The following is a 26,153-nucleotide window of genomic DNA, read 5'->3' as shown; positions in this document are numbered from 1 at the left end:
CTCGACTTGACCACCACCAAACAGGCAGGGTGGATCAAGGCTGTCAACTCAGGGGCCAAAGCAGTAGAAGGCATGGCTCGTGGGGTAGATCTCCAAGTTGGGTCATGGAAAGGACCCATCAATCTATCTGTAGTACCTTTGGATGATTTTCAGGTTGTCTTGAAAATGGAGTTTCTCGCACAGGCGGAAGCAGCTCTCATGCCACACATAGACAGTCTGCTTATCTTGGACGAGTGTTCTCCTTGCATGGTTCCAGTGACAACAGCCTTGAAGGTACATGGGAAGCAACTTTTGGCCCTGCAATACTATCAGGAAGCAGATACCCACGAAGCCAGCGCCGTGCCTACAAGGAAGACCCCATCTCAATCATCTCACATCAGCACTAGGACGGGTTGGGAAGTCACCACAAGGAAGAAGTCTCCCCCAAAGCCATTCCAACATCAGCGCCAGCATCGACATCAGCACCAGCGCTAGTACCAATGTCAGCACCAGCACCAACACCAACATCAATATCAACAACGGCACCAACGTCAGCGCCATGATCCGACAACACAGAAGACTCCTGGAAGACCCAAGGCCGTCTCCAGCCACAACCAGTTCCACTATGACCATCATCGGGGAGAGCGAGTACCACCAAATCCACTTAGGTACCCTGTCCACCACCACAATGATCAAACCAACCCTCATAGGAGCCTTGTGAGGAGCAACCCTTGGGAAAAAAAATCATCAAGGGGAACAATACCCGAAAAATCCAAACCTTCATTTTGACCTAGCCCTGGCCACAAAGCTTCCTAACACCAAAGTAGAACATCCAAAATCCTACCTTGAAGCAGCCAGGCAAGGACTTAACGTAAAGACTAGCCATAGGTTTTCCCACCATCAAGAACACCCTAAAGACTTCCACCCATCATCATGCCCTGAAGGGATGAGAGATCCATCATATGGATGGCCGAACCCTACAGGAAGGTAGGGCGAATTTTCAAAAATTTCTCTCTCCCATGTGGGAATCGCATTCCCTGTTTTAGAAAAACTGCATTTTTCAAGGATCAATCTTTAACCAAGAACCGAACCAGATCTGAACCAAAACAGTAGGAGAGGGATATACCTGATACGAAGATGCAATATCTCCCAACGAAGATGTTCACGCCCAAAGAAAGACTCCAAAGACTGCTCCCACTGAAGATGACACAGTGAATGGTGGAGTAGAATCAGCAGGGTCCGTCCAACGAACCGAATTCTTCAGCAAGAATTTGATGGAGACAGTGAGCACGACTTCTGATCAGCCTTTCTCCAAAGGCTGATATCAAGACAGTTCTTGATCGCTCCTACAAAGAAAAGAGGTTGAACTGGCAGTATGGCGGCAACTGGAGGAAACGTAGGGAGATGGCGCAGTCACATTGTTGCTGTCTTCTCTCTGGGTGCTCTGAGATCTGATCTCTGAGAAGCTTGGGATGTTGAGGATGAACTGAATGGTTCGCCCCCTCCTCCTTTTATAGCCTTAAAGAGAGCTCCTAATCTCATTAGGAGTTTCCTAATCCAAATATGTATTTGGATAAGGAGTTTTTTTTAAGAGATAAGGATAAGCCCTTATCTTATCTGCACATTAGATCAGCTCTCTCCTAATCTCATTAGGAGGTTTCCATATCTGAATTCAGGCCCTTATTTTATCTGCAGATTAGATCAGCTCTCTCCTAATCTCATTAGGAGGTTTCCATATCTGAATTCAGATCTGGATTTTCCGAGTGGATAGGGTAAATCCTATCTGTTGATTTAATCCCAGATCCGCCCCATTATTTACCTAGTCAAACTAGGCCAAATCGAAATGGGCTTTAGGCCCAATAAGTCTAAGTACTCAAACTGCTTCCAACCTACTGCCCAGTTGGGCTTCTTTGTATGGTGTGGGACCCAAACATTGATCTACACATCAGCCACATGGGTTCAGCCCAGCCTTTGTTACAAGCCCTAGCCGAATTCACTGAAAAAACAGTGAACCCCCTAAAGCCCATCACATGGACTCCTAATGGGCCCAACACTTACACTAAGTGGTCCCTGGGCCAATCCACCTTATAAAAACCCACGGACTGTGGGCAGATGCAAGATTAGCCCATCAAGTATTACCCTCAATGGTCTTACACTTAACCTCTCAGCCCATAATGATCACACACTGCCCGACAAGAGAGGACCTCTCCCTCGGCTGCAAGGAACAGTGTTGCACTCTCTACTCACATGGATCCCGGGAATTAAAACCTTTTGCGAACATTTTGAAACCATAATATATATATGTATATCCATATATAAATATATTTTGCAAAACAAATTTCAACGATTGAAATCGACTACCGGCAGTCTTGGTTTCCATCAGAGAGAGTGCATCCCCGATCATTACCTTTGTCCGACAAAGGAGCTGATCCTGTCACTATGATCACCCACTTAGATGAATTCTCAGACTGTCCCAACATACCCAGGTTTTGACCCCCGCTAAGGATCTCACTGATTGGCATATCAAAGACAGCCCAACCCGACACCTAGTGCAGTATCATAATCGAGTCTAGGGGTCAGGTGTAACTTTCCAGTTTTGCCCACTAATCTCCAAGGTCCAGGGCAATACTGGAAATCTGGTCTGGTTCAGGGTTTCAAGTAAACCTATACTGCATGTACCTCGGGTCTCACCCTGGCAGCTGAGACAGGCCACCCCAACACTTAGCGGCACATCAGTGTCAGCTTAGCAGGATAAATCTCCCCAGACTTATCCAACGGTTGTGAACATTCTAAACTAACACGAGTCTCATAAGTGTCCAGTTTAAGGGTATTACATAGAAACACACCACTATAACATGAATCAAGTATGTACTTCATTCATTTACAATAAATGTCATAATGTACATCAATTTGATTAGAGCTAAGGGCATACATTGTCTAACAGCCCGGGCCTTGGAAGAAACAAAGTTCGTAGAGCAGCTAAAGAACCCTCCTTCATTAACAGCATATCTGAGCCTCGAGCAAAAGCCAGTCTTCGAGGACGAAGACTGAATTGAGTGGGGGAGACTGTCACAAGTGTTCTCTTCGCCGCGCCATCAAGTGCCATCCGTCGTGCCTACAGCCACCACTCCAGTGTCCAAGTGTGTGTCACGGTAGTCGAGTGAGTCACAAGCGTGTAAAGGTTAAGCACGAGATCCCCTCGACACTGAACTGTGTGCTTGTGCTTGTAATATACAAGTAACCTTTTTGACTAATTCGTGTGCCATCTTGTTGCCTTTTCTTGTGTTGTTGCTTCTTACATAGGCTTACTCGTCACAATCGAGTGTCGAACGGGCCCCAGCGACTAGCCCCGTGACATATGGGAAAATCAGTGGTAGAATAGGTGTTGATTCTCCCTGAATTCGGTCAATTAAAAAAGGAGGATTTAGGGAGTGGGTTAGGAGAGGTCTTGGGATATCAAATATGTAATGCAGAGCTTGTTATCTAGTTTGTTAGATGGCTCTTTTGTTTTGTTTGGTTTTCTTTGTTCTTGGGTGCTGTCTTATCACCTTCTTTTCTTTTAATAAAGTTCTTGTTATTTTCTTATCAAAAAAAATGTCATAATCAAGATTTAGTCCAACAAGGAATTCAAACACCCTACTTGTTTCAACTAACTTCTTGTATGTTGCAGCATCTTTCTGGCTCTCCCACTTGATCGTCTCCAAATGATCAATCTCATGCCATAAAAATTTCAGGGTGGAGAAATAAACCGATATAGGTTTCTCCCCCTATTTGGAGAGGTTCAAATAAACTTTGGTTGCCCTAGAAGCTTCTTTGAGATACAGCCCAAAACCCTAGCCAACTAAAAAATAAGTTAATAGGCTCTAGAAGATTACCAAGGATGTTGAGACCTACAAAAAGTTGGTGGAGAGGAACAGGGTGTTTGAGTTTGTCATTGGGCTTAACCCTAAGTATATCACTAGACAGAATACATTAGAAAAAGATGTTGTATATCTATTTCAAGCCTATGCTATGGTCAACAGTGAAGAGAGTAGAAGACAGGTTCAGATCCTAGAGACTACAGCTGATCACTTTACATATACTGGGATTAAACCTAAGGCTGGCTGGTGATGAGAAGAAGGATATAGTTTGTGAATATTGCAAAGCCCAAGCACACTAAAGAAACATGTTGGGAGTTGCACCCACATCTGATACCCACACAGATAATAGTAACAAAAAGAATGGGAATGTAAAATGTGGCAATGCAAATGTAGCTACTACTTCAAAAGGTGTGAGAAGGGGTTTCATGATGAGAAGTCTACTACAGAACAGCTTGCAGTTGCAAAGGCAAAGTTTGAGAAGTATGGAAGAATTTGCGTGTAGCACCTCTTGCTTCAAGCAATACCTCATCATTTGCATTTGCTCACTCAGGTATCCGTGCCACTACAAATCATGCCATTGTCTCAAGTAACCATAGGATTCCTTGGATCATAGACTCTAATGCTTCTAATCACATGACTGGCATTTCTTATTTATTTTACACTAATAACCTTCTTTCTGGCCAAGATAAAATATCCCTTGCTAATAGATCCCTTGCCCCCATCTCTAGTAAGGAAATAATAATCTACTTTCTGTGAGTAGCTTGACAAAATCATGAAATTGTTGCGTAACTTTCTTTCCCATTTATTGTGTTTTTTCGAGCATGAAGTCTTAGAAGGTGATTGGGAGTGGTTGTGAGGTGAACGAGTATACTTGTTAGATATGCCTAAGCAAAGCTCGGCACCTCCTCAGAAAGCAACTTCTGGATCCATTGTGTCAGATTCTATGAGTCATGTCATGTTACATCACTGTCATTTGTGTCCTTTATCGTTTTCTTCCTTGAGTCTTTAGTTCCTAGAATAATTTAAAGGAATAAGTCAGCACAATCTTCATTATGAGTCTTGCAATCTTTCTAAACATTGTAGAAATTCTTATATTTTGAGTAATAAAAGAACATAATTCCTTTTAATATTGTGCACTCTGATGTGGGGTTCCTTATTATTTACTTTGTATGGGTGGCTATTAAGCATTTCATTTTGTTTATAGATGATATCTTCCTATACACCTGAATTTACTTGATGCACTCCCGTGATGAGGTCCCAAAACTTGTTAAACAACTCTATGAATTTATTCTTACCCAATTTGATATTCGTATCAAAATATTCCACTTACATAATGCTAAGGAATGTTTTGAGAAGAGTTTCACTTCATATTTGAGCGGTTTGAGGTTGTTCATCAAAGTTGTTATACTCGCACTCCACAGCAGAATAGTGCGGCAGAAAGAAAGAACCACCACATTGTTAATGTTGCCAAGAGTGTGTGCTCTTTTCTTCTCATGTCCAAGTAAAATTTTGAGGAACACAGTTATCACAGCCACTTATTAACCATAGGCTTTCTAGGGTCTTGGGCTTTAAGTCTCCTTAGTCCTTTCAATGTTCTTTTCCCCGACTCAGAACTTTTCTGTATTCCGTTGTCTCTTTGGTTATACTTGTTATTGTAGAGACTCTTTGGGATCATCTCTTGTTGGAAGCACCATTTTATTGTACTTATGTACATTATAATTGTTTTATTCTCTTTTATTCTTTCCTATACTTGTGAAGGACACAATTGTCCTTTCCTACCTTTTGTACTTTAACAGTATATACAACTCTCTTTGGGCGTGTGGTGACTTTAGACACCCATTCCTTTGTTTTCTCTCCAAAACATGTCTCTAACATGGTATCAAAGCAGGTTCGCATTCCTCCCATCTGACTGAACCTCAGAACCATCAAAAAGGTTTTTCAAGAGCATTCAGATCTGCTGTTGGACACCTGTTTGGGTCCCTTTTGAAGGTTGTTTTGATCAGTACAAGTTTCATATGTTTTCTCAAGCAAGACGCCATTCAGGTTAGGTTTTCACCTTTTTCTCTCAATTGGTTGAACCAAATGGCTTGGGGCTCTAGATCCTGTGTCGCCCTAGGGTATTTTATCTTCCCATCTAATTTCTTTGGAATCTGGATTGTTTCTAGAAGGGTTTTGATCCCTATTTCAGATCGGCAAACCTGAAACTTACCTTACTTGGCTTGCTAAATTCAGTGTGTTTGGGGTGAAGGGGGTTTGTATTCCAGGGTTTGGGGCCTTAATTCTGATGGTCTGTTCTCTTACAAATCTTTCTTGAATTCTTTGGTAACCACTTCATCCTCTCCTTCTTTCCCAGTTAAGGAAGTTTGGTGCTTTCCCAGTCCTCTAAAATCAGTGCTTTCTGTTGGGAAATGTTTCATGACTGTATTAATACCTTGACTTGCTTCAAAGAAACAACTTGGTGTTTATCCCCCAGCTGGTGCAATCTGTGCAACTTAAGTGGTGAAACTGCCTTTCATCTCTTAATCTATTGTCCTCTTGTTAGCTTTATTTGGAATTGGTTTTCTTCCCTCTTTGGATGCATTTGGTCTCCTCCTGACAGATTGGAATGATTGTTTAGCCTTTCTGTTTTAGCTGTACTAAAAGGAGGGGCAGGATCTTGGGGAGATGTACGAGAGCATCGGTACTATGGACAGTTTGGGAGGAAAGAAATTCAAGAACATTTGAAGAAAGAGAAAGGAGCAAGGAATCCTTGGTAAAAACCATAACCTTTAAGAGTGGCACAATGGGAAAAAAGTTTGAAACTATTTTTAGACTTTAAGGTTGAAGACTTCTTTAGGGCCTAGGGTGTTCATGCTGCTTCCTCTTCTACAAGACAGAAACTTGTTGAGATGTGGTCAACCCCATTATGCATCCGGAAGAAACTGAATTTTGATGGGAGTTGTTTGGGTAGCCCAGAACCTCAGGCATAGGGGGTAATTAGGGATGAGGAAGGAAACATTACAGCCTTATACTCTGGGCCTGCTGAACAGGGCAATGTAGTTGGAAAGTGCATAAAGTAGAGGGAATTGGACCTTCAGTGAGTATTCACCTATACATAGGTCTCCCAAAACAAAACCCTTAATCCATTTGCGAGTGTAATTGAGAAACAAGGGATATACCTCATGTATAGCTTTCCAAGGAGAGGTGGAAGTTGCACTTGGGGCTACCTTTGCATCCCAGTTGTTGTCTGACCATCCATGTGTGCTTTCAATTACCCTATGCCAGAGCCTCTCTTTCTAGAGGAAATCTCCATAACCATTTTCCTAGGAGGGCTAGATTCTTTTGGATTAAGTATCCTAAGCCAAGACCACCCTTCTCTTTAGACCTACTAACATGCTCCCATTTTACCAAGTGGTCTCACTTCTCATCCCATGGTTCCCATAAGAAGTCCCCCATAATCTTTTCTAGCTGCCTAACTATTTCAACAGGGATATGGAAGGTAAAGAGAAAATAAATAGGAAGACTAGCCAAGGTTGCTTTAATCACGATCATCCTTCCTCCCAAGGAAATTTAGTTCCTTTCCCATAGTGCCAGCTTTTTAGTGAATCTTTCCACTGCATGTCTCAAAAAACTTTCTAATCTTGGATTTTCACCCAACAAGAGTCTTAAGTGCTCTAAGGGCCAATTTTTTACTTCACACCTCAAGGCCTCTGTTATTCTAAGGATTTCCTCCTCTTGCATATTTAAGCCCACAACACAACTTTTCCCCAAGTTAACACTTAGATTGGATGACTTCTCAAAGGAGCTAATTAGCTCCTTTAAATTTTTGAGGGAGTCATTGTTGTCCTCCTCACGAAAAAGGATTATATCGTCTGCCAATTGCAAGTGGGTAACCACCACTCATCCCTTCCCATCCTCCAACCTCTGATTGAGTTGTCCAAATCAGCTTTGATAATCATTCTACTCAGTACCTCAATTATCAATGTGAAAGAAAGGAGGAAAAAGAAGCTGGTCAAGGAAGAGGGGAAGACTACTATGGAGATGCACAAGGGCAGTGGTGTGTTAGACAATTTGGGAGGAGAGGAATCAAAGAATATTCCTTGAAAAAGAAGCTACCATTTAAGCTATTACCATCAAGGTGGTTCACTAGGTGAAGTCATTTGATATCTTTAAAGATGTTCCTAGCATTGAGGTGATGAGAAAGTGGAGAGAGGTAGCTGATTTTGCTCCCAATAAGTTGGGCCTTTTGGTCCCCACCTTCTGGTGGCTTTATTAAGCTCAATTTTGATGGTAGCAGTGACGTCGATTCAGGTCCATTTGGTATAGGAGTCTTCAAGAATGAGGAAGGAAATATAATTGCACTCTACTCAGGTCAAACTGGGGTTGGAGACTCATTAAGATCTGAGATTATGGCTGTTATGGAAGGGATTCAAAAGGCTAAAAAGTTGAATATCAAGAAGTTGTCAATTGAAGGTGATTCGAAGCTTGTAATCAGTTGGCTCCAAAAAGAAGAGGAAGATGGATGGTGGTGATAAATATACAAGAAGAGGAAAGCTATCAAATTGCTACAGGGGGTAGAGATGACTTGTAATTGGGTCAGATGAGATGCAAATGTCATTGCTGATACACTTGCTAAACAAGGGCCAGAAAGAAATAATTTATTTTGGGCTGTTTTGTAATTTCTCTAGTGGGGAGGGCTAAGAGTGTTTATCCCTCCCCTATCTTATTGTACTAAAATTCTTCATCTTAATGAAATTGATTCTATTATTGATCAAAGGGAAAGAGGGTCTCCTTGTCTCAACCCTCTTTTAGCTGGGAAGAAGTCCCTAGCAGATCCATTTACCAACATTGAGTATTGCACTGAGCTCAAGAACCCCTTAATCCATGATCTCCACTTTTCCCCCAACCCAAACTTCTTCAACACCCTCAAGCAAGAAAGATCAATCCACCAGGTCATAAGCCTTCTCTAGGCCCAACTTGCAAATGAATCCATTCTCCCCTCTTTTACTCTTTTTTGCTACACACTCATTTGCTACTAAAATTTGGTCAATAAAATATCTACCCTCAACAAAAGCACCTTGAAATTGTGAGATTACTATTTGCAGTACTTTCTTCAATCTACCTAAAAGGACTTTTCCCATTATTTTGTAAAGGCTACCCCCAAACTTATCAGTCATGTAGCTTCTCATTGAAAAAGGAAGAATGCTTGCACCTACTGTAAACAGCAGGGGCACCTCATAACAGAATATCCTACACATCCACCGAAGGGAGGTACACCTGGTTACAAGAAAGGTCAGCATAAAGCCTATCAAACAAGTGTTGAAATATCAGATGGTGGTGTTGTAGTTCCCTATTCCTCCATTATGTCTTCAACCAAGGGTGAGTCTTCTATTGTTATACTGAGGAGGTGCAGTAGTTGGTATCTACAACTATTTCTTTGTGTTTTCATCCATTGGGCTGTCTGGTGAGCCTTCTCTTTATTTTTCTTCACCTAATCTCCTTTGGATAATAGACTTTGGTACCTCTAATCACATGATAGGGGCACATTCTGGTCATTATCCTAAACCCCAATCTCTTAATAAACATATTATTACAGCAAATGGAGAAAAATTAGAAATAATGGTTGTAGTGATCTGTCCTTACATGCTTCAACCTCTTCTCAATTTCATCTCCCCAAAACCCTTCTTGTTCCTAAACTTAGTACCAATTTAATCTATGTGGACAACTTGTTGAGGATGGAAATATTGTATCGTTCTTATGTGATGGTTGTTTGATTCAGGACCTACGCACTGGGACAGTGAAGAGGAAGGGGCATAGACTCAGATGGTTGTTTGCTCTTGAATTTGAGAAGACAGCATCTTCATCTATTTCATCTTGATTACTTTCTACTACTCCTACTTCAGAACTTGTTTGCAGAAATAATGAGTGGCACTTATGGCATATACGCCTTGGTCAACTTTTTGCTAATAAACTAGAATATTTGTTTTGTTCTAGTTGTTTGCCTACTAAAGCTACTACATTTACTCATGTGAACAAATCTTGCATTTCATGTGGTTTAAGTAAACATCATATTTTTTTTTTATCAATAACACTTTCATTAATTCATCAGTAGAAAATTTACAAGTGGAAGACAAACACACTTATCTTCCAAGAGTCACAAAGAACTTCAAGAAATGAAAAAAGAAAAAACAAAGATACAAATACACTAACATTACAGCTTAGCCTAAAACAAAGAATCCCTTTCTGCCCCTTGTTTTGCTAAACCGTCAGCTAGGGAATTAGCTGATTTTCTAATCCAACATGTCTTAACTTCCATCTCCCGCACCAGCCATTTGAAATTCCTTTTCTCATTATTATACTTCCATAAATCATTTTGATCTTTAGTCAGCCACCCTATCACCACCTCTGAAACCCCTTCAATTATAAGTTTCTTGATGTTCAATTCCTTGGCTTTTCGGGCTCCTTCCATAACTGCACATATCTCAGCTCTAAGGGAGTCACCCACTCCAATTGGACCTGAGAACATAGCAGAGATGACCCCATTTTCATCTCTAAAAACACCCCCGATCCCCGACTGTCCCGGGTTTCCCCTACTGCATCCATCAAAGTTTAATTTCAAGAATCCACTAGGTGGGGGGGTCCAAGCCACACTCGTTACTGACTTGGTCTGCGTGCAATTTGCAATTTCACCCTTCCTCAACATGTCATCCACAGTGTAATCTGTGAATATTTCCAAAGATTTCAGCCACTGTACCACCCTAAAATGTATGATAGCCCTCAGATCTGTTGTTCCTCTCTGAGTTTCTGAGATCCTGGAGTTTCTTTCTTCCCACAGTGTCCAACATACTACAGCCCTTAGTCCTCTCCACATTGTCCTTCCCCTTTTTAGCCGCCACCTGAAAAAGGAAGGTGAGAAAAGGCCCTGCATGTCTGATGGGGGATTCCAGCTGCACCCAAATAAGGAGAAAGCCCAATCCCACAATGACCTCGCGAAGTGGCAAGACACCATTAGGTGAAAACTAGTCTCCCCATCTGCTTTACACAGAACACACCACTGAGTTGACAAGCAAGTATTGGGTCTCTTCTTTTGGAGTAGATCACCAGTGTTGATTCTTTTCAGATAGGCTTCCCAACAAAAACTACTAACCCTAGGAGGTATAGCTCTGCACCAAACCTCACCAACAAGGAAAGGGGACAAGGTAGGACTAGTGGACTGACTTAAGACTTTGAAGAACGAAGCACAAGAGAAAATGCCATTGGGAGTAGGTGTCCAAATTCTAGAATCCGCCCTAGTAAGGTCTAAGACAACGTTATCAAGAAGTGCAAGAAGGCTCGAAATACAGTCAAAGTCTGAGTCCCTCAAATCCCTTCTTAGACCCAAGTTCCACCCAATCCCAGAAGTGGAAGAGGACGGGGTGGTGAAAGACGAGATTGGCTCATTTTTCAAATCAGAAAGAGCATACAAAGACGGAAACTGATCCTTTAGAGGAACGCTCCCCACCCAGGTTTGTTTCCAAAATTTTATGGAGTTACCGGAATTCAAGTCATACCTGATATTAGGAATGAAAACTGGTAGCAGGTCATGAATGGCTTTTCAAGGAGAATTGCTTGTGATCCTAGCTCTGATTCCAGCGTCCCATCCATTGTGCTCCTGCCCATGAATACTTGCCACTATTCTCGCCCATAGCTTCTCCTTCTCCATAGGAAACCTCCACAACCACTTCCCCAGCAGAGTCATATTCCTTCTCCTAATACTCCCAAGCCCCAAACCACCACACGACTTACTCCTACACACTAACTCCCAGCTAACTCTATGATCCCTCTTCTCTTCTCCCAGCTCCCACAGGAAATCTCTCATTAACTTCTCTAATCTGTTAGCAATATTCACTGGGATTTTAAACACCAACATGAAAAAGATGGGTAAGTTAGCAAGCGTGGCCTTAATTAATGTAATTCTCCCACCAAGAGAAAGGTAGTTCTTTTTCCAGGATACCAATCTTTTTTCAAACCATTCCATCACCGGGTTCCAGAAACTCTCTCTTGGGATTATCACCCAATGGTAATCCTAAGTAGTTCAGAGGCCACCCCGAAACTTCACACCCCAGCACTTCAGCACCCTCCCTGATCTCTCCCTCCTCCAAACTCACCCCCACTACACAGCTTTTCCCAAGGTTAACCTTTAAATTGGACATTTGCTCAAACAGTTGTATCACCGACTTTAAGTTCCTGATAAACCTCACATTACCACCTTCACAAAACCGAATCGTGTCATCAGCAAACTGTAAGTGAGTGAGGGGGGTTTCCATCCTCCCAACCCTCCAGCCTCTAATGAGCCCCCTAGAATCTGCTCTGTGAATCAGTTTCCCCAAAACCTTCGCAATTAAAATGAACAAGAAAGGAGAAAGGGGGTCTCCTTGTCTTATACCCCTACTGGCTGGAAAGAAATCTACCACTGTCCCATTCACTAGCACTGAATAATGACAATTCCGGACACAGCCCATGATCCACTTACACCATCTAGCCTCAAACCCGAATTTAGTTAAAACTTTCCTCAAGAACTCCCAGTCCACCAAGTCATAAGCCTTTTCCAAGTCCAGCTTACAGACCACTCCCTTCTTCTTATCCCACTTAAGGTTCTCCACACTCTCATTAGCAATTAAAATCTGGTCTGTAATTTGTCTTCCACTCACAAAAGCTCCTTGATAGTGTGCAATGATATCTGGCAGTACCTTCTTCAGCCTCAAAGACAACACTTTTGCAATGATCTTATACAAGCTATTAACCAAACTTATTGGTCTAAAATCCTTCGGGTGGGATGCATCTTTCTTTTTTGAAATTAAGGCTATAAATGTAGAGTTCACACCCGGATTGACAATTCCTCTCCTGAAAAACTCCTCAAACATCCGCAAGAGATCATCTTTCAAGATATCCCAACAATCCTGATAAAAAGCCATTGTAAACCCATTCGGCCCTGGAGCTTTTGTTTTATCCATAGAAAACACAGCCTCCTTGATCTCTTCTATATTAAATCTTCTTTCCATCCTTCTCTTGTTCTCCACCCCTACATCTGGCCAATCCAAACCTTCTACCCACACCCTTCTACTCACAGGCCTTCTTAGAATAGATTTGAAGTGCTCCACACAGGCCCTGGCAATCTCCTCTTGCTGTACTAACTCAACTCCATCTACTACCAATTTGGAGATAAAGTTCTTCCTTCTCCCTTTCTTTCTTCTGTCCTCCCGAACTCCATCAAATTCCACTCCTTGATTCTTGCTTTCAAGAATTGTAGTTTCTTATGGAATCTCATCCCCTCCCACTCCACCAACAGGTTACACTCATGCCACCACTCCTTCACTTTGTTAGGAAACCCTGGATGAAGTAACCACATATTTTCAAATCTAAAGGGGGTAGGACCTCCACACCTTCTTTCCTCCTTACATAACACTATGGGCCAGTGATCCGAGGTCACCCTTGGGAGAGCTCTAGCATCCAAGGTTCCCCAATGTTCTTCCCAATCCAAAGAGAACAGGAATCTATCCAGCTTAGAGCAAATGGGTCTAGATTGGAGATTTGACCATGTAAATTCCTTATGTGCTAGGGGAATCTCTTTAAGCTCAAAGGCATCCACAAAACTGTTAAACTTCCTCATGCTTTTTGTCACCCTCTGGTTAACCTTGTTGGACTCTTCCGAGAATCTAGTCACATTGAAATCCCCACCCATGCACCAAGGCCCATCCCGCAACCCTCTAACATCAGCCAATTCCTCCCACAGCTCCTTTCTCTCTCTGTAGTCATTCGGTCCGTAAACATTTGTGAGCACCCACATATAATCATCCTCTTGCTGCTTAAACTTCATGGAAACCAAGTGCTTTCCGATCAACTCCTCCATACCTTCAACCACACCCCTCTTCCACATTGTTACAATCCCCCCGGAAGCACCCCACGATGGAACCGCCACCCAGCTAATCCCCCTAGCTTTCCATACACTCCTTGCCCATTTGTCATTAAACTCCATTGTCTTAGACTCTTGCAGCAGCACAATGTCTGGGTCATACCGTCTTATTACCTCTTTTATTGTTGCTCTCTTCTTCGCACTCCCAATTCCCCTCACATTCCAACTAAGAATCTTCATTCCGCTTCTTTTTACAAACCCCTTGCCATCTACCCACTACTTTCCCCCGTTCCTTCTATCTCCTTTTACCTCGAGCTTTTTGTCTCCTTCTACATCTCTCTTTAATCTCTCTACTTCACTCAACCTCCTCTTCTTTGTTATGATCTGCATCTTCTTCTTCTGTAAACTTTCTTTCAACTCGTTCAAATCTTCCAGCCTACAGCCCAACTTCCCTACAAATTCTGCTATCGTGTCTTCTCTCCCCGATTCCACCACCCCTACCCTTCCTACAGAATCCCCTTCATCTCTGTCCACCCGCCTTTCCTTCCTCTCCTCTAGTCCCACCTCAATTCTTTCCTCTCCAACCTTCCTCCCCTTAATGTTACTTCCCTCCTTCCCTGCTTTCTCCCCGTAATCCTCTCCATCTCTACCCTCATTCCTTTCCCTCCTCTCCACTAACCCCTTCTCTCTTCCTTCCCCCCCCCCCCCCCTTCCCTCCTCCAAATCAGCTTCCCTTCCACATCCTTAAACACTCTTTCAATGATTTCCCACACTTTTCCACTCCTATACCTTTCTTCCCGCACCTTCCCACAATCCTTCCTTCCCCTCTCCCCCTCCTCAAAGAGCCCGCCTACTAGCTCGGCTGCATATTCAAGGGCTACAGAACATGGTACAGGAACGAAATCTGGAACCAAAGACACAGGAGACACATTAGTAGCACAAACCGAAATCACATGGTTACCTGGGACTGATGGACAAGCTAGAATAGGACTGCTCCCGGCCTCCTTCTCTTGTTCCAGAGGTTGGTAAACAATTATCTTCCTGAGTTGGTTGGGAAGTACTTCTGTCCTTTGGTCAACCTGGTGATCTTTCCACTCTACCCCTGGGTCACCCCTAGATGGCATATTCCTGCTCTGCTTCCGGTTCTCCCGGTTTTCCCCTTCTGATAAACCATGCGCACTCTGTGGTCTTGGGAGTGAGATAAGCCGATTGCAGTCTTCACCCTGGAATAATCTTGCAACATTCCACCCTTCCAAATCACCTCCAGCACAGCTGCCTTCATCATTTACACTGCCCACGCTAGAGCCATCAACAGAAAGGTCTTCCAATTCATCACCTTCACCGCACTGCACCCAACCTTCAAACTTCTCTTTCTTCTCTTCAGTTCTTCCCCTAGTGAAACTTGGCTTCGGCCTCTCTGAGAAGCCTCGCACAGGGCTAAGCTCCTTCAAACTTCGTCGGGAGACCCACTGTAACGTCCTCTTCTTTTCTGGTTTCCGGCGCTGCGCGCATTCCCCCTTTTGGCTCGCGACTGGGGACGATGATAGACCGTAACCGATGTCTATCATAGTCGAAACCCCAGTCACGTGTTTCATTTAAGTAAACATCATATCTTGCCTTTTTCCCGTTTCTACTACACATTATGATGTTCTTTTAAATGATTCATAGTGATGCCTGTTCAGAGAAGTGTTCCCATCATTCATTGCTTTAGAGGAACAGTTAGCAAATGTTTTGATCAAGGGAGTTCCCAAGGCAAAGCTATAGCACTATGTAAGCAAGCTGGGTTAGTGGCCTTCCTTTCTATGGACCTGTTAGTGTCTATTCTTCATGTTATATAGTTAGCTACCAATACTAAGGGCACTCTTGTAATTGTACCTGAAATTACAATTAGTTCTAATATAATACAATTGGGGGACTGACAGGACCATGCAGCTCTCTTCTCTTTCCCTTCTTCCATTCTCTTCTCCTCTCTTATGGTTTTATTCTTCTTCTTCCGTCTTTCACACTTTCATTGATTAAGGATCAGACTAATTGCTGGTTGAGTAGCAGCGAGGCACATGCAAAATGCCCATGAGGAGAGATGAGAGGACAGCAAGAGAAAAATAAGTACACTAAAATTTTGAGGTGGTTGTCTAGACATGAGGCCAAGCATGCATTGGTATTACATTGCAAAAACGACAATATATACAAAAAGCAGCAAAACATTCCATCAGATAAGTAGTAATTTGATATAGCTGTACAAACTGAAAATAAATCCCCAAAAGGGTTAAATCTTAGCAATACTTTCTAGGCCTTCAAATTCTAATGGTTATTTACCTATCACAGCTAGATAAATGTGATAAAAGAAGAATAATCTTATCAAATTCTACAAATTACCGAGAAGTCAACAAGTAAAATATATAGATGTTTCAAATTGGATGAGAATGGACCAATATAGTAGGAATGAATGAACAGCATAAAATCCTGAAGAAGCAAACCCCAAGAATCCACATAATTGGAGATTTCCTACCTACCTTGTAACATGGAAGTGAACAATACCGAGAATTGCACCTAGGGCAAGTATATTGTGAAAATTGTTTTTGGCATCTACAAAAAAAAAAAAGATGAAATAAAATCAAAGCACATATTTTCCTGTAGTATATGTATATTCGAGAAATGCCTAATATAAACTTTTGTAGCTTCAGAAATTCTGAATCAGCTCAAAGGCCCATGGGAATAAAAAACATAACAATATGCAAACCAACCAAACATCTAAGAACCTCAATGGCAAAAACCAGACTACATTTTATTGAAAGCAGATACATATGCCAATAAACAACAGCCTAAATAGGAGCTCAATAGATAACTAGAGGAAGGAGGGACAACTTTTGGCTTAAGCACCTTGAGCTGTTTCTAGGACATATACTCATCATACTTGACCATTAAAGTGTTAGATGAACTCTTGGTTGGGTATAACCAGAATTTTTTTCTTTTTTGGATAATTGAAGTTAATTCTTTAATCAAAGGATAGGACTCTCACAAGCATCCAAAAGGAAGGTGTGAGAAGCAGCCTCACTTTAAACAAAGGCTATAAAACAGCCAGAAAGAAAAGAAAATAGAATTAGACAATTACAAAACAGCCCACAACAAATTATCCCTCTTAACCCCTTGTTTGGCAAGTGAATCAGCCAAACTGTTTGCCGACCTTCACACAAATTGGCAACTCACATTCATGTGCCTTGTTAGCCATCAGACTTCCTTTATAAGATCTCTAAAACACCAAACAACCGAATCCCGATACAGAAACCACCCCACAACCACCTTAGAGTCACCTTCAATTATTAAATTCTCCACACCAAGTTAACTTCCTAGTTGAACCCCTTGTAAAGCTGCTGGTAATTCAGCCCTGTTAGAATTTCCACTTCCCACAGATGGGTGAGCATCCGGTTTATTCGGTCAAAAACTGAACCGAATAAACCAAAATTTTAAAATCCGAATTAGAAAAATGAAAACCGAACCGAAAGATTGGGGTGCAGGTGCACTTTAATTTTAAAAACGGAATTTCCACCTCCCACAGATTGAGGTGCACTATAATTGGGTAAGAAGGTCAGCAAATGGAATGGCTGATACTTTAGCTAAGCAAGGAGTTACTAATGAGGCTTTGTTTTGGGCCTGTTTGTAAGTTTTTTATTTTCTTTTTCCATCCATTTTGTGGGTGGTAAGCCTGTAATCTTTTCAATTATCTAATGAAAGTTACTGTTTCCTATCAAAAAAAAATGAAAACCGAACTGAAACCAAATTAGAGGAAAACCGAATAATATACTATATTATATATTATTTTCGGTTTGATTTTTGGTTATTTTGGTTAAAACTGAATTTCAAAAATATATATACTATATTATATATTATATCATAACATATAATATATAAATATATATTATGAAATCAAATTTTATTATATTATATATTAATATATATAAATATATTATATATTAAATATAATATGTTATATATTATATATTACATGCTATATAGCAAAGTTTGGTTAATTCGGCTTTTTCGGTTAACCAAATTTCTAATTCTAAAAACCGAACCAAATTAACCAAAAACCAAAATTTTCGGATCAGTTTTTCAGTTTTAACCAAATAATGCTCACTCCTACCCACAGATCCCGAGAACAAGGCTATTATTACAAACCTTGATTCTTGCTTTTAACATCTGAAGTTTCTTATAAAATCTATAACCCTTTATCTAAACTCCACCTAATCCTCCTCCCACCACTCCTTCACCTTTGGTAGGAAATCAGGGTGTAGTAGCAACATATTTTCAAATCTGAAAGGACAAGGGCTACCCCCCACCCTCTGTTGCGCCAAACTGATTGGGCAATGGTCTAAAACGTGTCTCGGCAATGTTGTGACTACTAATCCCCGCCATTTCACTTCCCAGTCAATTGTAAAGAGGAATTTGTCTAACTTGCAGCAAGTGGGGACCTCTTGAAAATTTGACCAGGTATAATCTACCTTTTGAATAGGTAAATCTCATAACTCAAAGGTTTCTACAAAGAGGTTAAACTTTGTCGTACTTGAAGTAATCCGGTAGCTTGGGTTGTCTAATTCACTCGAAAATCTTCCCCCAAACACCAGGACCATACCATAAACCTTTCACTGCTTCTAACCCCTCCCAAAGTCCCTCCCTTTCCTTATAAGAGGTGGGTCCATACACATTAGTTAAAACCATTCCCAACCATCCACCTTCCTCCTCAGCTTTATGGACACCGAGTACTTCCCAATTAACTCCTTAGCACACTCCAACTCTGCATTTTCCAAAAAAGTTATAATTCCCCCTCAGGCTCCCCAAGATTTTGCATATGCCTAGCTTATGTCTCTAGCTAACCAAATACTTCTCACCCGTTTCCTATCTAACTCAATCAAAACCATGCCTGGTTTTTCTCTCCTAAACAAACCCCTAACGACTCCTCTTTTTCTTGAGCTTCCTAACCCTCTTAATTCCAAATTATCAACTTCATGACACCAAAAGAAAAGCACACCTTGAAAAGACAACTCCCACTCACCTTTGAACCAGCTTTTGTCCTTCCATCACCCCTAACTTCCTTCTCAAACCAAGGACTCGGAGTGTCACCCTTCTCATCCCTTTCATTCTGCTCAAACATCTCTTCCTCCACTCGAATTCTAAATAGTTCCATAATAAGCTCCCATATTTTGTCCCCTATCTCCCTATCTATGTTCTTCAACAATAGATCACCAATCATCTGCACTTGATTACCCTGATCGGCAGATTGCGAGGTTGGGCTAGTCTCCCCTATAGGCACAGCACATAGGACTGGAAGGAACACTAGTAGTAAGTAGTAACAAAAACCGCAGTTCAAAGAAGAATTTTGTATAAAGGAAAGATTTATCGGAGGATTTGGTGATACCTAATCCCCGACCATTGGGCTTAAGCCGAAGGTGTCACTATGGTTAACCGTAAAAAGAGGCAATTTGTAGTTCTACCAAAAAATTCTAGGTTGCCTTCACAAGCCCTACTAACACCTTGTGCATGGCCTTGCTTTGAACACAGTTCTCCTCTATTCTCTGTCTTAGATTTCACCAAGGATTTAAATATCAACACAATACATCTGTTATGAGGAGTTTCTTATCGATATCAGACAGAGGGAATACGGGATACACTACGACTAAATTTGTATCCACTGAATCGTGCGTGTCAAAGCAATATGCATTTGTATTTGCCTATATCATGTTGTATCGATTGATGCACACCAATACGGACCGATACAAAGACGTTTTGCACTTTGCACTCGGCACTCCGAGTTTCATCTCCATACTTAAAAAATGAAGCTTGTGTGATTAGAACCCAAATCACCGAATGTCTAAACCTTAAGTGCAACAATAAACCAATAAGCCAATACCAAATTAATGATAATAAGTGAAATGAAATACCTTTTAACTTAAAGTAAATGTAATCTAAACAAATAGTGTATATTTTTCTTCAATAATTTCAATTAAAGACTAAAAAATTAATATTCAAAATTAGTGTTTTGTAAACTAATGGAATAGATAAGTTCTCAAATCCACATCTATATCAAAAAGTAGTTTTTAATCTCAAGCTGTTTATACAAATAAAAATATTAATAATAGAATAATTATTTTAAATTTTTTTATAAATTATTAATTAATATTTTAATTTGCATTAAATAACAACATATTTATTATTTAAAAAAATAAAAATATTGTTTACAAAATACTTGAGAATATAATATAAATTCAATTTGTCAAATCCATTAATCTACATTTATATCAAAAAATTATTTTTTATCTCAGAAAATTTATGGAAATAAAATATTAATGGAATAATTATTTTAGTAGTTAAAAATTATGAATTTGCATATGATGTATATCTTAGAAATTTAATGTATTTGATATATTTTAAGTTAATAATATATATTTTTACAAATTTTTAATTGATATTTTAATTACATTTCATAATAACATGTTTATTGTTTACAAAAAACAAAAATATTGTTAACTAAACATTTAAGAATTAATTTTTAGTTGACCTTTTGGTTAATATTAAAAATTAAAAATAGTAAAATAGAAAATAATCGGTATAATAATACACATGTAAAAGTTGCATATGTTTTGTGCCTTGAAATTCAGCAAAAATAATATAATAATAGCTTTATGCATGTATTAATTTGTAAATATATATATAATAGGTTCCAGGATTCTTGATTGATACATTACCAATAAAATTTTATGATTTCTACGCATCCTACTATATTAACTGTGGTATATTTCTCCACATATACCTTTAAAATATACATTTTCTATGTATTTATATATTAATTATGGCTATTTTGATCATAAATATAATGTTAATAATATATTTATGGCATTTATATGCATTTTTGGTGTGTCCATATTTTTCGTCCGTATCCATGCATTTCCAAAGTGTATCCGTATCCAAGTGGTCCGATACGACACCCAATACCGATACTTTAATCATTGGATTTCACTTTCCCTGAAGTGGAGCCTAATCTTCCGTCTTCTTTCCTAGACTAGACCAAGAGCCTAGGATGTGTGGCAGAGAGTTTGTCATCGAACACTAACCTCAAACCATCTTTTGCTTCTTCCCCGAGCCATGATTGGCACTTTGAACACTACCAGAGCTAAAACCTTCAAAGCTCTCCTCTCCTTTCATAATCTCCTCCTCCAAGCTTATCCAACCTGAATCTAATGTTCCGTCCTTGTTTTTCTTTCAATTGTACCTTGGGTTTGGCTTCTCTAGACTGATAGAGTAGGAAACCAGTCTCAGCACCCAAGCAAGCCCCAAACTAGATCCCATCGTGATCCTGCCACAGTCACGTAAGCACTTAAGTGATTGCATGGCTTCACCTTAGGTTCCAATGTCTTCAGGTGTGAACCTAATGGGCCAGGCCTTTTAGGCCCAACAATACCCCCACTCTCTTCTGAAGTCATGTGTTTATACCACGTGACTGGGCTAAGCCATTCAAAAGCCCACCAAGTTTTACCTCTCCTTTGCTCCTATTTGTCCCCACCCCAAAACAATTGTGTGAATTTAAACCTGCCATGCCTTCAACTTTTGAACACGTTAATGTCTAAGCAAAGGTTTTAAATATAACTATTGATCCTTTGACTTGTTGCTTCGAATTGCCAAACTGAGAAGTAACTTGAATTACACCTTTTCGATTCTCAGCCTTTTCAGTTTCCTTATTCATGAAACTTTCTAACTTCCTCTGTTCTCCTCTATCTCCAAGAATGCCTTGAGACCAACTCTTGGCCACATCAACTGACTCAACTTCATCTTCTCTAGCCCTTCCTTCCTTCCACCACCGTGCTTCCACAGAGGTAGCAATCCAAGCTTTGAACATCAGGCCATCTGAGACAACTTCTACAGATTGTGGGATTAGTTCTGGCTTTGCTCCATTCACCTCAATAAGTGTTGCTCAAAGGTCTAAAGCATCCACGGACAAGAGTTCCCAACCAGACAACTTTGCAATTCTGTTAGATATCTCATCCGACCATAGATGAAAAGGCAACCCCAGAATTCTCATCTCAATACAACTCATTGGTTCTACAATTTTCTCATTGCAGCTTGGGGACCATCTTCCTACCACCGCCAGTCCTTGCTTTGTTACTACCGACACAGCTTCAAAGTCTAGCCAGGGGTTTCGAATAGATACCACAGCCTTTTGCAGTTCTGCCCATCGATAGGGATAATCTGCAGTAGTTCTGAGATCTTCAATACTTGTTGAATCTCTTCTCCCAGGGTTTTCCAATCTGTAACTTCCTTATTCATTGAGATTACTAATTTGTTCTCTGTTTTCTGGATTCATTGATCCACAGCCTCATCGACCCTAATCTTGCATCAATCTGAATAACCCTATCTGTATTGGCATCCTTTTTTTTCTGCTTCCTCCCATTCTGTTTCTTCCATCTTCTCTTCAGGGATATTCTGACTCTCTTCCTTTCAGAATAGAAAACTCTTTCTTTCATTCACTAACACCAGGAAATCCTGCATTACTTGTGTTATTTTATCCAAACCTGAAGCTGCTCTTCCTTCAGGGAAACATGTGAACTGCACCAGACCCTCTCCATAAAGTTTGTAGATGCAAACAATATCTTCCTTTTCTGTTCTCTTTTCTTTCAGCAGAGTAGCTTCTTCCTTCTTCCACAAGAATACACTCCCACATTCTCTTGCTCGTAAGGTTCTTTTAGCTCCCACCAGAAATCCCTGAAACCAGGAAACTGCTCTCTCTTCAAGAATCAATGAAGCTTTTCTCAACTCTACTACCTTCAGAGCAATTCCTCTTCTTGTCCAAAATTCTTCCAAAACAAACACTTTTGCCTCAATCTTCAGAACTCACCTCCATCTCCTTGCTGGTGCAAACTCCATTTGCCAACAGGTATTCTCTTCACAACTATTTACCTTCCTCACCAACTAAGAAAACTTTTAATGACTACCAATCAGAAAATAGCTATTGAAAACTTAATACAATAGCCCTACTATCCATAAATACATAAATAAATAGGAAATTCCTAGATTTAGCTCATTGTGGATCAAGACATCACTTTGGGTGGATTTGCTTTCAAAAATTCTGCAGTTTCTTTCCACCCAAACACATATCCTTTGAACCTGGGTCAGGTGAAAGAATTTGTTTCTGGAAGGACGGCTGGTGTAGCAGTAACCCCCTTAGTTTGGAATTTCCCTTTATCTTTGAGTTGGTAGTCAACAAAGGAGCAAGGGTGTGTGACGATATTGAATATTCTAATAACCATCCAATCTGGGTAGTAAGGCTTAGGAGGGAAGTGAATGATTGGGAGATGGAATCCCTATTAGGCCTGTTGAATATATTGGATAAAGCCAAGGCAAATCCTTTGGAGTCGGACAAAATAAGGAAGAAAGAAAATTCAGGGACCTTCACTGTGAAGTCAATGCTGGAAACTTCACTGTCAACTGAAGAACCTAAAATCTTTTCGATATGGATGTGGAAAACTTCAACTCCACAAAAAAGTGCAGTTTTTTATGTGGGTGGCTATAAAAGAAAAAAATCCCCACATTGGATGTTCTGAGTACAAAGGGCATGGTTTTGGTGAACCGCTGCTGTTTGTGGGAAGCGGATGAGGAAACTGTGAACCACTTGCTAATTCTTTGCAGCTTCTCTCACAAAATTTGGACCCATGTTCTAAAGTTGTTTGGCCTGAATTGGGTTACACCTCCGGATCTAGCTTTCCTTATGACTCATTGGCGAACTCAGGGCTTTTCTAAAAAAGGAAAAGTGTTATGGAAAGCATTACCATTGGTGGTTAGTTGGTGTCTATGGAAAGAAAGAAACAACCGCATTTTTGAAGATAGGGCCAATCCCCCTGAGAAAGTATGTGCAATGGTGGAGAGAACTTTGATGAAATGGGTTTCCATCAACAGCCTATTAAAGGGATGCAACTTTAAGGTCGTTGTAGAACAATGGAACTCGATAATATGGGATAAATTGAAAATTATGTATTTTAGAAGTAGCCTTTTGGATATTCTCTGTATTGTTGTTTGAGGAAATCTCTCCCTCAACAGCTTATCTTTTTCTTTATATTATTAATATATACCACCCTTTCTTAAAAAAAAAAAAAAAAAAGTATGCCTCTTCTGCCTAGTTTATCTTTTGTTAGGCATTTTCCCATGGCTGCTGTCCAGACCAAAAAAGAAACCTTTAAGGGTACCTTTTCAGCCAAAACTACTTTATGAGGAAAAGGGGAAGCAGCCAGACTGAGATGCTACATCATAGACTGATCGAGAATGACCTTTACTGTCCCATCTCCAAATTCTACTGCTTTCTTCTGAGGCATTCCTCTGATACTGTTGCAGGTGGTGCAATAATCCTTCCAGATCATCAATTTCCCAGACAAAAAGATTTCCATCTAAAGGGAAGTGTCCAAAAACCAGTAGGGCCCTCTATAAAAAAAAAAACATTTCTACAACTGTGGCTCTTTATTAGTGGCAGCATTGAATAGGTTTAGGTATACATCAACCAGAGTCCTGTCTCTGCACCAAGAATCAAGCCAAAATCTTAGTGGGTTCCATTGCCTAATTTATTAGCAATGCCTTCCAAGGAAATGAGCTTGCATGTTTGGAAATTTCTTCCAAACTGCTCTGCTAGTAGTGCTGGTAGCTTGATTTGTGTCCCAATCTCCATTTTTAAGGCCATACTTGCTTGCTATCAGCCAACTCCACCAACTATTTTTTCAGCATTTAATCTCCAATGCCATTGCACAATAGAGCTGTGTTCATATCTCTAACTCAATAGATTCCCAAGCTAGGGGTGCAATCAAACCGAGCTGAACCAAACTTCAGCATGTTTTGGCTCAGTTTGACTAAAATACTCCTACATTTGAATTCAAGTTTGAGTTTGATTCAACTCTGTTTTCTATTCAAGCTCAGGTTGACAAAATATTCTATAAGTTCAAGTTCGGCTCAAAAATTCAAAAAACTATTCAAGCTTGCAAGTTTGAAACCCACAAACTCGAATTTGAGCCTAAATTTGGCATATCAACCCTGCTTTTTCACATTTGAGACCAAGCTAGTCTCACAAGCTTTCAAGCAAAACATTTTATTGGTTGAATTCAATTTCGAAAAACTAATCGAACTTACCCTGAAATTTGAACTCAATTAGCATGGAACTCAAATCATCCCAAACCACCCTTCTGCTTAGGAGATCAAATGCTTGTCCAATCGACTAGATGGATTTTATTATCATCCTTCCACCCCCTTCCATAAAAAAACTCTTTGGATTCGTTCCTTACTATTAGCAACCTTAGATGGAACCCAAAACATAGAAGAATAGTGGCTGCAGAGACTGGATAGAGTGCTCTTGGCTAAAGTTAAGTTACAGCTAAAGTATAAAAAAAATATTTGAAAAGATAAAAGAGGAAAATGTAGTAGAAAGTTTGAGGCACAAAATCATAGTTAGATAGTTACAACCATCCACTTTGAAGTAAATACTGGGGTCTGGGAATAACCCAGTACAAATTAACCAAACAGAGAAAATTATCAAAGAGAAAGAAAATCAAACAGAGAAATACCACCATCGATACTGGGTATTCTCTGTTTGATGGATTCAGGAGGGCATCAAACATAATTACTGAAAACCGAAATAGGACCAATACTGGATAACCACTATTTGGTGGATGCAAGGGGGGAGGCCTATACATAGAAGGCGAACGTTGTTACTGCAAAAGAACTACTACAAAAAAAAAAAAAAGAAAAAACACTCCGTGACTCATCTCAACTATTAGCACAAACCCAATTAATGGTGAACAAGACAATACATAAAAGCAATGAAAAGAAAATTGAGGGCGGAAGTACTTACACGCGGCAGATTATTCTAGAAACTGGCGTCAACTGAGAGGACGATGTTGATGGTTGCTCAGAAGTCATCAGTGCATGCGCCATTGCCAAAAGACGGCACAAGTAAAGAAGGGCTTCTGGATCTCACTTCAGAGATGGAACTTTGCTTTTCAAGAGATTTTGCCTAGCAGGTTCAGTTGAATCAGTTCAATTTCCCTGAAAGAAAAAGGACCATAGAGAGTCTCTGTTATTTAGACTTCTTGCATTCTCAGATTTACCTGGAGGTCCTGGATAGTATTTGCTCTCCAAACTTTTCTAAGTCACCCATGATGTGTGCTTGTTCATTTTGGGGTTTCGTTTCTTCTTAACTTTGGATGGAAGTAATAGAAAAAGAAAAAAAGGATATAAGATCAAGAGAAAATGAATTAATTAAGTTCTGTAGTTTGTAGAAGACAGTAATGGTCATTTGTAAGTGAAATCACTTAACAAGAAGTGGTACAAGAAGCTTTTCTGGATTGAAATTAATGTATTGCTTAGACGGTGGCTTTGCTACCATAAGCTAGTTTTCCTCGAAAAGATATCTTTCCGCT

At 40.2% G+C, this 26,153-nt stretch overlaps 1 protein-coding gene across 3 annotated transcripts in view; it reads right to left on the bottom strand.

Moving 5' to 3' along the window:
- LOC104610848 (HIT-type Zinc finger family protein) overlaps nt 1-26,153 on the bottom strand; it is a 66,341-nt gene extending 40,188 nt beyond the window's left edge. Inside the window, exons 1-3 of one of the 3 annotated variants that reach the window (XM_010277669.3) lie at nt 25,842-26,153; nt 25,586-25,747; nt 16,224-16,296 (exon numbers count right to left, since the gene is read on the bottom strand). In XM_010277669.3, coding sequence (XP_010275971.1) covers nt 16,224-16,296; nt 25,586-25,668 — 156 coding nt within the window. In that variant the 5' untranslated portion in view covers nt 25,669-25,747; nt 25,842-26,153. The other 2 variants (XM_088903449.1, XM_010277670.2) reach the window with 2 other exon arrangements.

This window comes from Nelumbo nucifera, chromosome 4 (assembly GCF_055504915.1).
Source record: "Nelumbo nucifera cultivar China Antique chromosome 4, China Antique-T2T, whole genome shotgun sequence".
NCBI classification, from domain to species: domain Eukaryota; kingdom Viridiplantae; phylum Streptophyta; class Magnoliopsida; order Proteales; family Nelumbonaceae; genus Nelumbo; species Nelumbo nucifera.
Note: the sequence above shows the minus strand (reverse complement) of the source record. Positions and strands in the feature narration are given on the sequence as shown.